A 14012-nucleotide genomic window follows, 5' to 3' on the forward strand; every position below is an offset into this window, starting at 1 on the left:
CAGGAACATACAGGAAGAAAGCACACAGATACACCCGGGAGCAGAGATGTGGATCATTCCAATTTAGACGATAAGTAGTTCAGAGCATCACAATCAATAAATAATCAAATAAAAAAAACCTATCAAGAATTTAAAAGTTTGAGTGCAGAGGGGATGAATGATTTTGAAAAGTGATTTGTCTTAAGAGCAGGTAGAGCATATCTACGCCCTGATGGCAACGGAACAAATTAATCTGCAAGAACATGACCTGGAGAGGCCAGAATGCTCTCTGCTTTCCGCTGCTAGTTACAAAAGGAGTTTAAGTCTCTCTCCGATGACCTTAGAGCAGGTTTTAATAATGTTGTTCAGGCTGTTCCTGTCTCTCAGTGAAGGGAAAGAAGCCATCTGAACATGTTTGCCCACGATGCACACACTCTTCCTTCTACCTGTTGATGAGTTGGGCGATGGAGCTGAAGTTGTGGCTCAGGCTGAGGGCGTGGACGTAGCTGACGGAGGGCAGGCCGAGGTACAGCTGCAGGGCCTGCTGCCGGTGCGACCCTTTGACCTCCAGCGGCACGCTGATGGCCTGACCTTTCCGCTGCTCCAGCCGGGCCAGGTCTGCCAGCAGGCCGGCGCTCTGCTCAGCGCCGTCGCTCCACAGCAGGCGCACCCCCGTACTCACCAGAGCCGTCAGAGTGCTGTCATAGCAACGCGTTCGCTGAAACGGACGTGATGCCTCACCTGTGGAGGAAACAATTATCATGAGCAGCAGATATATATCTCATGGTAGAACTGGGATAATGAATACTTTATACTTTTGGTACTCGGAGGGAGGTATTCTACTTTTTACGGCACTATATTTATTTGACAGATTCAGATTATCAATAGAAAATAGAAATAAACAAATGAATGATGATATATTGTTATAGATGAGGCTTTCACTAGAATCAGTGCTTCTCAAAGTGTGGTCCGCGGACCACTGGTGGTCCGTGAGCGCCCCCATGTGGTCCGTGAGTATATTGGTAACATTTCACATTTGAAATAAATAAATACATTTAAGTTTTCCGCACTCTCGCGGGAATATCTCCGCAATTGAACGAGCTTAAGTTTCACTTTCTATTGCATGATAAAGCCCAGGGCAACACCTTCGTCACACATGTTGCCACTTGTTTGTACCATTTCCAGGCGATTTATAATCTGTTCTAGAAAAACGATGTGTTTTGGGATATTTGTGGAGTTAGGTGGTCCGCGAGTATTTTTTTATTGGTTAAGTGGTCCTTGGTATGAAAAAGTTTGAGAAACACTGCACTAGATTATAAAGTCTTTCAAATTAGTTCCATCTCTAACAGCTGCATCAGCAATCTGAAATAAACCATTCTGTACACCGATTGCTTTTACTTGTACTATTAGTATATATTGACGCCTACACTTGAGTACTCATGTAAGACTTTAAATGCAGGACTTTTAGGTGTAAGACTGTGATAACGCTATACTTGTTATTATGTTAAATATGTGAGTAGTTCTTTGATTGATTACTAATTCATATTAAATCAAATTATTGTGTGAACTATCATATTTTCCTGTAATACAAATATAGGCTAATAATCTACAAAACGTTGCTTATCAAATCAACCGTCTGACTGACCTGGCTTGGACCGGTCCTTCTCCACTATGAGACAAACTCGCTCGAACAACCCCTGCAGGCTGTTCACTCTCTCAGCCAATCGCTTCCGGTTCTGCATTGCTGCCAGATCTGATTGGCTGTGCTTCTCCACTGCCGTGCGGTTGCTGACGATGAAGTAGCTGCCGTCCAGTGAGCAGACGTGGAGGGTGGCTGCGTGGCGCTGACGGAGGCTGGTCATCAGCTCCGACCCTCCACTGAGGCAGCGGCTGTCCACTAGGATGCAGACGGGAGGAGCACTGACGGATGAACTCTGAGCGGAGGACGTCTGCGGCTCTGAGGAGGGGGCAGGGGGGGCCTGGACCTGCAGGAAATCCTCAATGAAGTTTTATTGAAGTATGTTTTAGGGATCATGGGTCAAGTTCTCACATACGGACCTCTGCATCACTCTCAGTGTTTAAGAAAAGCCTCAACACCCACCGCACCACGTTTTACTATCTGTCCTTTTTTTTTTTTTTTTTTAATTCTTTTTCATTCACCTTTTTTATATTACCATATTGTATTCAATATGCTCCTTAGATAACTATATTTCTTATTTTATTTTCTCCTCATAGCATTGTGAAGCACCTTGAGAGGACGTTTTTAAAGTGTGCTATATAAATGAAATGTATTATTATTATTAAGTTTCCCTTCTAACACTGAGTATAACCCATAAGTGTGTGTGTGTGTGTGTGTGTGTGTGTGTGTGTGTGTGTGTGTGTGTGTGTGTGTGTGTGTGTGTGTGTGTGTGTGTGTGCTTGTACCTGGGGTTGTTTCTTGGAGGATACCGGCAAATCGGACTCTGCAAAGTCTAGTTCATCAGAGAGCAAATGCTGATTTTCTAATCTCCGACGATGCCTGCACGAGAAAGAAAATGATTCTCTCGTGGTTGTTGAATGTTTCCTCGATATTCCCTGCACAATAATCAATAACCAACCTGAACTTTTTCTATTGTTCTGTGTTTTTTTAATGTAATAATTACTTTTATAGTTCATGTTCAACAACGATATTGCTTGTAAATAAAACATGATATTCTTGCTTGTTCAAAATGTTTGTGAACATCACCGTACACTCCAAATGTATATTTATGTATAGATGTTGTGATTGTACAAGGCTTTGGCAGTACTGTATGTCATTATGGTCATGCCAATAAAGCTATTTGAATTGAATCTTTCTGTTTGTGTACTACCAGATGAGAATGTCTTTACCTCTCATTTTGCTGTTCCGCACTCACTGAGCTCCTCTTTGCCTTGCTCAGCAACGACACTTTGGATGCTATGGTTGAAGAGGATGAGGAGGAGGAAGGCTTCTGTTGCTGCTCAGGCTGTACTGCCTGTGGCCACAAGGGGGTAGCAACACCCCCTTCTGTTGCTAGACTTCTCCTTATAGCTTCCTCCATCTCCTCATCACTTGAATCATTCATCTGTATGACACGGGTGCGTTTGGTTTTCACACCAGCTGTCTTTGGAGGACATCCAGGTGTAGCCTTAGCGCCTGCTCTGGCTTTGTGGAGGAAAACCCGCCGTCTGGTGGCATACTGCCTCCGCCCCTCCACATACGACTCCTCGGGCATAAGGTCAATGTCTTCAGCCTCCTGCTCGCTGCTCTCCCCCTCCCCTTCATCATTTCCCACCACAAAGCTGTCCTCTGCATATGTTTCATCCATCTCAGGCACCTGTTAGGAACATGGACTCGAGTCAATCATAACTGTTTTCATTGTTATGATAAGTTGTATATGCATTGAGAAGGAAATATCCAGTATACCTGAGAAAATATGTCCATGTTGTTATGATTTTTGTAGGACAATTTAAACTTTCCATGGACAGCTGGGCTTCTCACAGACTTTAGGTAGACACCTTGCATCTCTGACTCTGTCATAAAACAAACAGGAAGCCATCTTCAATTCAAACAGTCGGTTGATTACATTTGAAATCTACTTCACTAGGGTACAAAAAAAAATCTAATTTCTTCAGATAAATCCACGGTGTACCATTCAGTCCTTGAGAGCAGTGTGTGTTGTCCACCACAAAGCCTTCCAGAGAGTGGTTCTGATCTTCTCCATCCTCTTCATCAGAAGACACGTCTGACCCCTCCTCCTCTGACAGCTTTGCTTCTTCATCCAGGAACTGCCGACCTCTTCGACATTTTGGGTGCTGAGGAAAACAAAATGACAAATGCCAAAGCTGATTGGTGTTGACGGTGTCTGATAGATATTTATAGACTTGACATTTTATGTTCAGAGGATCTGGAATGTTTTATGATTGTTTTGAGGGAGGCAAAACAACTTTATTTGGTGTGATTTAAGAGCAGCTATATCATTTATATTTTCTCTATCTTATATCTTATCTATCAACTATTAAATTACAATATAAAAATGTAAAAGGGGTCGCTCGTATGGATCAACACTAAATAGTTTTTACCTGAATCTGCCTCTTCACTCGGAATGTTTTACATGTACAGCTTTTTTCACTCTCAACACTCAGTGCTTTCTTTTTGGACGCAGCACGCAACTGTTTTCAGCCCCAAAAACACATGACTTATTTATGGTATAAAAACAAATGCAGGAAGAAAATACACTCATTAACTTTAAAATTATGACGGTGCATTTAGTTTTCTGTTCATCAGTTAAAACAAAAGTAACATACATATACATGTTTCACTAACCATAGCTCTATATGCATCTACGCAGGTATACAAACTTAGAGAATACACGTTATAATTCAGACTCTGATCACAGCATTCTGCGGAGTCATCTGTTGTCACACAGACCTTGGCTTTGCTCTGTTGGACTGGTTCCCTCTCAGCTCCGTGTGCTGTGTTTCTGTGTGTGAACACATTCTGGAAATCATCATCGGAGACAGTTTGGTCCTCCATTTCATCAGACTGGAGAGAGAACAAATGAGTCACGTACTGTACACTTCTAATGGCATATTAGCAAAGCACTCAGTAGGACTAAAGAATTGATCATTAGTAATGCATGGAGTGAAAGTAAGTAAAATGAAATCGGCTGTGTTGAATAGGTTGAACCATTTGGTGTAATTTACTGCTAATGATAGAAATCTCACAGTATTAAGAGCAGCTGTGCGTTTCCTCTTCACTACCAGCGGGGAGTCCACATCACTGGAGATCTTCGACTAGCAGAGAAGAGACGTTTCTCTTATACACACACGAGTTATACAGTAAACACTGCACAATATGTGAACGTCATACATATTTATCAAGATGTGTTTTGGTAAGAACTTTCAGGGGCTGCATATGCTTCTGCTTGCAAAATGGTTGTCATGACAACTGCAAGTACCTTGAAATTGATGGACAGAGGCAGCCTGAGCCATCTGAATCAGATATCTCCTGTCTAGTCCGTTGTTTTTGTACCAAAACACAACAACACAGACTCTGGATTTTTACCCACTTTGTATTTGAAATGTTTACACAAAGATTAAAACTTAAGTGGCCATCATTTTGTATTCAAGTCATACTATACATGTTATGAAAGGGAAAAGGAAAGATGTATATCAACGAAGAGGTGCACTTAAAAAAATCAATCCTAGGCCATTTTGATGATTGTTGTGTATAGTAAATAGAACATCTGTTGGTGTTGGACTTTTGTTTAGGATACAACACATTTAAAAACACAAGCTCTGGTGAGTGGCATCTTCACAATGTTACATAAGACCGGAGGATGTATGTAGAAAATAATCAGCAGATGAATCCAATTCTTTTTGAAAATCATTAGTTGCAGCTCTAATATTGAGAGGCCTTACTCACCACTTCAGGTGACGACAATGGTTTGACCTTGCTCTGAGCTCTCCTTTTGTGAACCACGACTTCATCATCACTGTCACTGACGCACTCCACTGAGAGGGAAGGTGAGCGACACAGACAAATGCACATCTTACAACAGCAGGTTCAAAAAGGAGGATGACAAAAAAGTAAACCATTATGAACAAATGTAGACACGAACCTGGATGAGGAGGGGAGTTCTCCAGTTGTGTCTGTCTTAAACTGGGGAATAAAGATTGGATGCGAGGCCTGGTGATGCCAGACGCGAGCGTCCGTCTAGCACCTTGTGAGGTGATTGGAGATGGGACAGCACCACATCTAGAAACCAGAGGCGATGCCAGAAAAGAAGCCGTTTCTCTCTTTCTATGCTCCGACAGCATTTGTGGTGTGGATATTTTAGATTCACTGGACTGTAGAGGCCTTTTCTGTCTATGGAAGCTGTAAGAGGGAGTGGAAGAGTTGGAGACGGCCCTCGGAGACGCTGTAGAAACGGCCTCCTTAGGGAGTGGAGAGGTCAATATAGAAAGAGCAGGAACCGCCTCTTCCTCAGCTTCGTCAGAGTCCTCCAGGGAATAGCCTAGATCAAAGTTGACAGGGAAGTAGTCATGGGAGCTGTCACATGACTCGGAATTCTGCTGCAATGTGAGAGAGTCACAATGAGCTGAAATGTCCTGGTCTGTCATATTGTCCGTTACAGGTTTACTTGATGTTGCCGTGTGTTTTGTCTCCATATTGCTTGGGGTATTCAGCTTTGCATGTGGAGTTGTGTGCGCTTTATCATCCGTATTGGATCTACGGGGGGTTTTAGCTGTGTGTGTTGGGCCACTTAGGTGTGTCGGTGTATGTGTGTGTAAAACGTTAGATGTCTTTTCTGATGTATTAGCCATGTCTTTAGCACCCGGGGACATCCTGGAATTGCCGCCAGGCGTGGAGATTTCTGGGATGGTCATCTGCAGGTAGTCCTCGTCGTCCCCAAACAGATCCATGCTGTCGTCCATCTGAGCGTCAACTAACACACCACCGTGTGTCGAGATTGGCATTTCCTGGTTTCTCTCATCAACCCAACAGCTCTCTTTTTCCTCCGTCATAGCATCATCCGTCATTTCTATTTCCTTGTACTTCTTAGCTTCTTCACCTGCTTGTTTCTCATTGTGAATCTCATGATCTGTCTCCTTGTGGTCATGTCCTATATCATGATTATTGTTCTCTTCTTCTTCCCCAAAAACCTCCTCCCAGGTGGGGCTGCCCATGCTGACGCTCTGCTGCTGATCCTCAAGAGGCCAATCATGATACATTTTACCTTCCCCTTTATTAACTGGATGCTCATCTGAGTTTGCCCTCAGTGGTGCATCATCTGCCTCACTCAGCATTACTTCATCATCATCGTCGTCGTCGTCTTCCACATCTAGTGTAAAATTGACGTGGAATGGCTGATGAGGTTGCTGAGGAGACGGAGGAAGTGATGGAGCAGCCATGTCTGCCTCTAAATCTTCAATCAGTGGCGGAGGAGATCGGGACAGGAGCTCCGCCACGTTTGCCAGGATAACCTTCAAACTCTGATCTCTCCCTGAGAGGAGTTTAGCAAATGGAGGAATGGCTGAATCCCATTTAGGAAGGTAGAACATAGCCTGAAGTTCAACATCTTCCTCTTCTTCAAGCTTCAGCTGTGACGTTTTTTTAGAACTTACAGGCTCACCGACCATTTGCTGCTCGTTCACAATGACACAGTCATAATCCATGTCAGCTTCTGGACAGTCGTTGTTTGAGGGAAGAGGACACACACCCTCAGGTCCTCGGCGATCTGTGATCCCATCATTAGGCGCCTCAGTAACATGTTCAGCAGCAAGTTTCTCTTTGGTCGCAGCAAATGAAGAAAGTATACTCTTTCCTCGTGTGTTTTGCCAATCTTCTTCCTCTTCGAAGCATTCCAGATCAGACAACGTCGAGTGACGCAGTTTGGCTTTGCTGTTGGTGGTTTTAGTGGCGGACTTTGAACCCTTCTGTTTCTGCTTCGGTCCTTTCTGCACGTGGCCAACAGCATTGGCTTTGTGGAGGTAAGGAAGGAGTTCCTGTTCGTAACGACACTCCCCCTGAACACAAACACACACAGAAGAGTTGTGTACAAAATATCTCCAAGGTCAGGGGGCTGTAATCAGGACTCTCAGGGTGGGCAGTTCACCAATCATACAGCTCATCATTAACATTAAGGGATTTAATCAAGAAGTGTGCTATGAAGAGCTACAGCATTGCAGGAACACCTTGAGAACATATACAAAACTGATGTAACATATCTCGTATTTTTGTGAAACATCGAGGAAGATCAACCTTTTGTCCACATTAGAATTTGTTACCCATGATGATTCTTTTAAAAAGGACACCAACACTAAAAAAATCAGCCAAAAATTAAAACATCTCCCCATCTATTTCCGCTCTTCCTTGTTGTATCTTACGCCCAAGCACACACGTGGGCAAGTCATCTAACACCTGCCATCTGTGCAAGCCTGGAAGTGATTCAACTAGAGTGGCATCCTGCTATGGCTGACGGGGGGCCATCGAACCCACCACCAGAAGGATGAACATGCTCAATGAACAGAAAAGAAAGAACAAAATGTAGAGTAAGACTGACAAGGGAAGTGTGTGTGTACAACATATTAGTGCTTCTGCCTCAAAATAAGACGATACAATGAGATGTGGAGTGCTTATGTCACTGATTTAAGTACAGCTTCCGACTCAATAGAATGGAAAATGATTTGAATGGAGAAAAAAAAAAGCCCCATTTGTTTTTAGAAATGGGAAACTGCATAAAATCGTGCAGTGACTAAACAGGTCAAGACTGTTTCCACATTTACTTTGTTATAAAACTGGATTTGTGCAGACAACAAAGCTTCGGTGGTGGCGAAGTCAATAGGGACTTGGCTTGGCAACTGGAAGGTCACCAGTTCAAGTCCCGGAAAGACCAAGTGCTACCGAGGTGTCCCTGAGCAAGGCACCGTTCCCCACACTGCTCCCCGGGCGCCGTTCAAAATGGCAGCACACTGCTCCTAACACTAGGATGGGTCAAATGCAGAGAAACAATTTCCCCACGAGGGATTAATAAAAGTCCATCCATCTTCATCTATATCGCTTGGTCAGATAACACATGCCTATTGATTCATATGCTGTTGGTAAGGCCCTACTTTGTCTTTACACTCACAGGTCAATAAGCGTAGAGGAGCTGTATTACCCATTCAACTCTGTGTGAAAGCATCAACTGTGAAACCGTTGTTTTATTGTGGTTTACATGGGCTTTTTAAACCATGTGTTACTCCGACATATCTTCAAACCATTCCTGTCTGTTGCTGACTGGTTGAAAGTTAGTCAAGCCCTATTTGTATCCTCTCTTGATTATTTAACTGTATATACTCAGCAGTCTGTAAAACTAGGAAGCACCAATACCTAAATGTTCAAAGCAATTCATAGTCCTTGAGATATATATATTTTTTAGGGCTGTCAGTCGATTAAAATAGTTAATCGCAAATTAATCGCACATTTTGCATCTGTTCCAAATGTACCTTAGAGGAATATTTTTCAAGTTTTTAATACTCTTATCAACATATGAGTGGACAAATATGCTTTATGCTAATGTTTATTATCATTTGAACAATGACAAATATTCTCATGAATATTAAACACAACAACCTCTGAGCATTACAAATATTCGCCTCAATTCAATCTGGAACCTCTCTCATTCAATAATACAATACAACATGTGTGTGTGTGTGTGTGTGTGTGTGTGTGTGTGTGTGTGTGTGTGTGTGTGTGTGTGTGTGTGTGTGTGTGTGTGTGTGTGTGTGTGTGTGTGTGTGTGTGTGTGTGATGGATCGTTGGAGCTATGTGCAACTCAAGGCATATGCTCGAACGGGAGCTGCCTGGACGCTGCAATCATGTTGCACTATCCGTGCTGAGTGTGCTGACTTTTCGTACAATGTGCTGACTTTTCGTACAATGTCCCACTGTCTGGCTTCCTGCATAAAGTCAAGTGCTTGGCGCAGTTGTGGCGAAATGTCGCTCCTCTGTTTTCACAGCTCCATATCCGTTAGCGCAGCTAGCTAGCACCAGATGCTAACAACAACAATGCACGTAAGGTCTCTCTCTCTCGCTCGCTCGGGCCACACATACACACACACCCTCCCGGTCCTCCCAACAGCCAGTCGGTGCCTGCCGGTGAGCGTGGAAGTGTGGTCTGCCACAAGCGGGCGGCAGGAGCGGGGCTGTCAGCATCAGCTTGTAGATCAGGCATCCTCAAACTACGGACTCCGGTCCGGATCCGGACCGAACCACCACTGTCTCCGGACTCTGAGCAAATTATAGTTTTCATATGTATTATCTCTCTGTATTATATGTGAGACATCGCCACAACGCATTCGCAACGAGTCAAAATTCTCCGCTATGTCCACTGCAAACAGCGCTCTGCATGTCTGACTGTTCCACTGTGTTCCACCTGTGTGTGTCAACGCTTTGGTCCAATCACATTCAGCATCCAGTCAGCGTTTTTTCCCCCCAAACAATCTGCGAATCAGAGGCACAGTAGGGCGGGTCTTCGCGGAATGCGGGTGGGAAAAATGTGTGTGTCTCTTTGAACCTGTCTAAGTCAGAGCGAGAATTAAAAAAAACAAAATTCAGAGCGAGAGTTAACAGCTCATCTAGTTCCATCTGTACTGTAGCTAGTAGCCTAGTTTCACCTACCGGGGTGGCAACTGACACCCTAAAAATAGGCCTTGCCACCCCAGTTGGCAGCTTTGTTTTGAAAGAAAAGTTGTGGCTCATCGGACATTTATGAGAGAAAATCTCTAATGTCCGAGTGCAAGTGAATGCAGCACAAGATGCACGTCATGCACGTCCCCCGGTCCTGGCGCGAGTGTGGACATACGATTGGCGGCGATTTCATTTTGAACTGGACGGCGCAAAACGAGAAGCATTCGGACCCAAGCACTGAAGGAATGAGGTATTTGCGGTCTACAATGACAGAGAAGAGACTGTCAGTTTGGCTGTACTCAGCATTGAATCAAAACGCTCTAAAGCTGTTGATCTTAATACGTTTGTGAAATGGTAATCGCCGCATTCAGCTGTAATAGACATGTCAACTTGATGCTCTGCTCACGGATGAGCATACACAACTATTAAAGGTGGGGTAGGTAAGTTTCAGAAACCGGCTCGAGTGCACTAAAATTTGAAAATACACAGCCGAAAAGAATCCGCCCCTTCCTTCAGACTTCCTTACAGAGCACCTCCTCCAACACACATGAACGCGCACATGACGTCTGCAGACTGGTGAAAGTGGCCGCCTGGCGAGTCATTGAAGTACTGCTGCAATGCACGCCCAATGAGGGCACGAGATACATTTGTGCGTGCACGAGATGACGGCTTCCACAGATGACATTTTTTTATGGATTTTTTGTCAAATACTTAAGATATTCATTGCTATCGGGATGTTAAGAGCATTCCATGGAATATAACAACAAGTGTATCTCTACCCCACCTTTAAGATGATGACCTTACGTGTGTAAATATATTTTTTTCTTTGAGGGGGTCTGCCCCCAAGAAACAGTTTTAAGTCCTGAGAAAGTCAAATCAGACGGTGTGTAAAACTACACTGCCCAGCCAAAACAAAGTAACCACTTTGATTGAACTAGGCCAGTAGGTAAGGACTTTCCACTGGATAATAACTGCAGTATAAAATAATGCATGACTGAAGTGATGGAGACCATGTTGAAGGCAAACAAAAAGAGGAAATAACAGGTCAAATCAAGCCCCTCTCAGATTCCACAGCAACCAGAAGAACATAAATACTGGCTGGTGATTTGATTAATCAGCTTTGTGATGGAATAAAAAATGCACAGTGCATTTCCTTAGCTGTGGGTGAGTCCACTGACACCACTGACAATGCTCAGTTGCTGGTGTTTGTGAGTTTTTATGATGAGGCAAAGGGGGAGTTTGTTGAAGATGTGTTGGGCCTGACGAACCTCAGTGGACACACAAGAGGGGAATACATTTATAAAGCAATAATGGGAATGCTGAATGAAAAAGGGTGCAGCTGCCTTTATTCCTAACTGTGCAGCTCTTACACTGCGACTCTGAGGGGTCAAGCACAGACACAATAACAATGAAAACTGCTGCATACAGATTATTTTTGTTTTTGCAACCTCGTGTTAAGAATCTTGTTGCAATTATTTAAAAGTTTGAATGACCGTAATAAACGGACCTTTGTCTTATTGAAACATTTATTTTGGACCTTTAAGATTTGTATTTGAGTACCCCTGTTGTAGATGGTAACTCGATGCGCTCTGAAACTACGGGGCGGCCGAGGACAAAAAATACACATGCGTTAATCGCGTTAAAATAATTAGTGGCGTTAATTATTTTTTGCGTTAACGCGTTAACTTGACAGCCCTAATTTTTTTATATTTCATTTTAGACCAAACTGATGAATTAAGATTGTTTTATGTTGAATAACAGGACCAGTGTTGTTGATGTCGCTATGTGGCATGAACTTAATGACATGAATTATTTAGAATCAACAGGTTTCTACTTTAAGATGTAAAAAGCATGAATGCAGAGCGTGAGTGTTTTTTCTTTGTTTGCCAACCCACTTTTTCATTCCCACAAGAAGACACACAGTGGCAGTAAGCTATTATACAGGCTGTTAATTATATGTTGGCTTTATATCAATCACAAACATAAAATTGCAATGTTTACTCGGAAAAGTAAATAAAAGAATAATGAGCACCTGGACAATTATTCCTTCACACTTTCAACAACCTCCCGTATTTCTCTTATTAGACACACAACTCTGGAACAAACACCGGGCACCTCGCAGGCGCCACACCCCGCAGCCCGAGTGCGAAAGCTATAATTAACATTCCAACACTTTATAATGAGGGCGAAATGCTTCAACCAGGCGAAGCTTTCCATGGAAAATACGTCATCAGTCCTACACTAAAAAAAAAAAAAATATCAATGGTGTTTCTCGGATTAAATCAAATCAACAGGAGCCGACAGGGCTGTGTTGATGTCATTAGTGGCATCGATTCATATGTTAAAACCAAATCTGATCAAACTAATATACTTCCCAGGTGGAAAAGGGATAACTAGAAAGGCTTTTGTTTTACTTGAATTTGCTACAAATGACTGTGAAAAATTAAGAAGATGTGGGATAGATGGAGATGAGTCTGATGAATGCAGAGATATGGTGGCAGATGCCGGATGTAGAATGTTGTTTTTTAAAGATACATGTGTTTTTAATATATTCAGCTACAGGCCTCCTACACATAATATGTTTGAGAAATGTTTCACAGTTACTCATAACACTAATGAGTGACATGCACGCACAGGTTCCTGGAAAGCAGAGAAAGGAAATTCAGCCATTATTAATCTGTATCATTTACACCTCTGCTTTTTCCTCTGAGTGACAGCCAAGATGTCACTCAGGCAAATTGCTCTTAATTAACAACTTAACTTTCTGGTAATCAAACTGTCCCTGCACCCTGCAGTCAATCAGACCACAGATCATCACACCCAGCGAGGAGAGGTGAGGCTGGGATGACTAAAGCTTTCCACCACTGGCTATATCCAATGAATGGAAGTGTGTTTTTACAAGATGTTTGAATCATTCCTTTTATCTTTACACTACATGCCATCATTGACGTTACTATACAGCAGCTATTATGTAAAAAAATATTGCGAAAGTATTACCCTAAATCTGAGAAACAAATCACTTTTTTTTTTTAAGGGTAATCCATTTTATACAAATCCTTAAGTCTCCTGAATCTCTCACACACTTTGCACAAAGACAGAGGCCACAGTGAGTCCTTTAAACGTCACAATCCTCATGAAAAATGGAACACAGGATTTTAGGTATTCAAGGATTTAGTGGCAGTATATATTATTATGTTCCTCTATTGAAGATGGATTTTAATATCTTATTCTTGTGAGTTTTAGACACCCTTTCTTGACACTCTTTGTGAATAAATGAATGACTAGGAGTGAATTCACACAGGATTGACCTTAACCCTAGACACACAATGTATTAATGATCAGCTTGAGTCTCTAGATGGAGAGATGTCGCAGACCGAAATAAACCTGATGGGGAGAGAGGAGTGATGCAGAGGATCAGAGGGTTCTTGTTTTTAGCAGACTGAAAGATGAAGGAAGCAGCAAAGTGGAAACTCTTCTCTGTTGATTATCTAATTTCACTCCAATGACAAATGTGAGGCTCATGAACACACACAAAGAATGCATCATCCGTATTAATCAGTCTGCACGACTTTGTCCGAAACTTGCTACAGCGCAGGATGAAGAGTTCCCGGAGCTTCTTTGTCCTTAGATACGAAAATGTGGATTGACCGACAACACAAGCCGTCCTAAATCAAATGACGATCTATGCAAATGTTTTTGGTAAGAGCCTTTTTGGCAGCAGTAGTTATAAACTGGCTGATCATATCACAACTCCAGAACCATCTGAATCAATTAAAGATAACAAAGTTGTCTGAAGGACGGAAGAAGGAAGAAGAGTGCAAGCTGCTTTTGATGTCGGCCGGTGATACCAGACGAGCAA

General features: G+C 42.8%; 1 protein-coding gene across 2 annotated transcripts in view; it reads right to left on the reverse strand.

Annotated features, from left to right (window-relative positions):
* Positions 1–14012, reverse strand: part of fancm (FA complementation group M) — a 52507-nt gene that overhangs the window by 592 nt on the left and 37903 nt on the right. Inside the window, exons 14-23 of one of the 2 annotated variants that reach the window (XM_034231742.1) lie at positions 5601–7509; positions 5405–5493; positions 4705–4773; positions 4409–4522; positions 3630–3792; positions 3404–3510; positions 2848–3314; positions 2404–2497; positions 1625–1964; positions 426–720 (exon numbers count right to left, since the gene is read on the reverse strand). In XM_034231742.1, the coding sequence (XP_034087633.1) occupies positions 426–720; positions 1625–1964; positions 2404–2497; positions 2848–3314; positions 3404–3510; positions 3630–3792; positions 4409–4522; positions 4705–4773; positions 5405–5493; positions 5601–7509 (3647 nt within the window). The remainder of the gene's footprint in view (positions 1–425; positions 721–1624; positions 1965–2403; positions 2498–2847; positions 3315–3403; positions 3511–3629; positions 3793–4408; positions 4523–4704; positions 4774–5404; positions 5494–5600; positions 7510–14012) is intronic. The other variant, XM_034231743.1, reaches the window with a different exon arrangement.

Source organism: Gymnodraco acuticeps, unplaced genomic scaffold (genome assembly GCF_902827175.1).
Source record: "Gymnodraco acuticeps unplaced genomic scaffold, fGymAcu1.1, whole genome shotgun sequence".
Lineage (NCBI taxonomy): Eukaryota > Metazoa > Chordata > Actinopteri > Perciformes > Bathydraconidae > Gymnodraco > Gymnodraco acuticeps.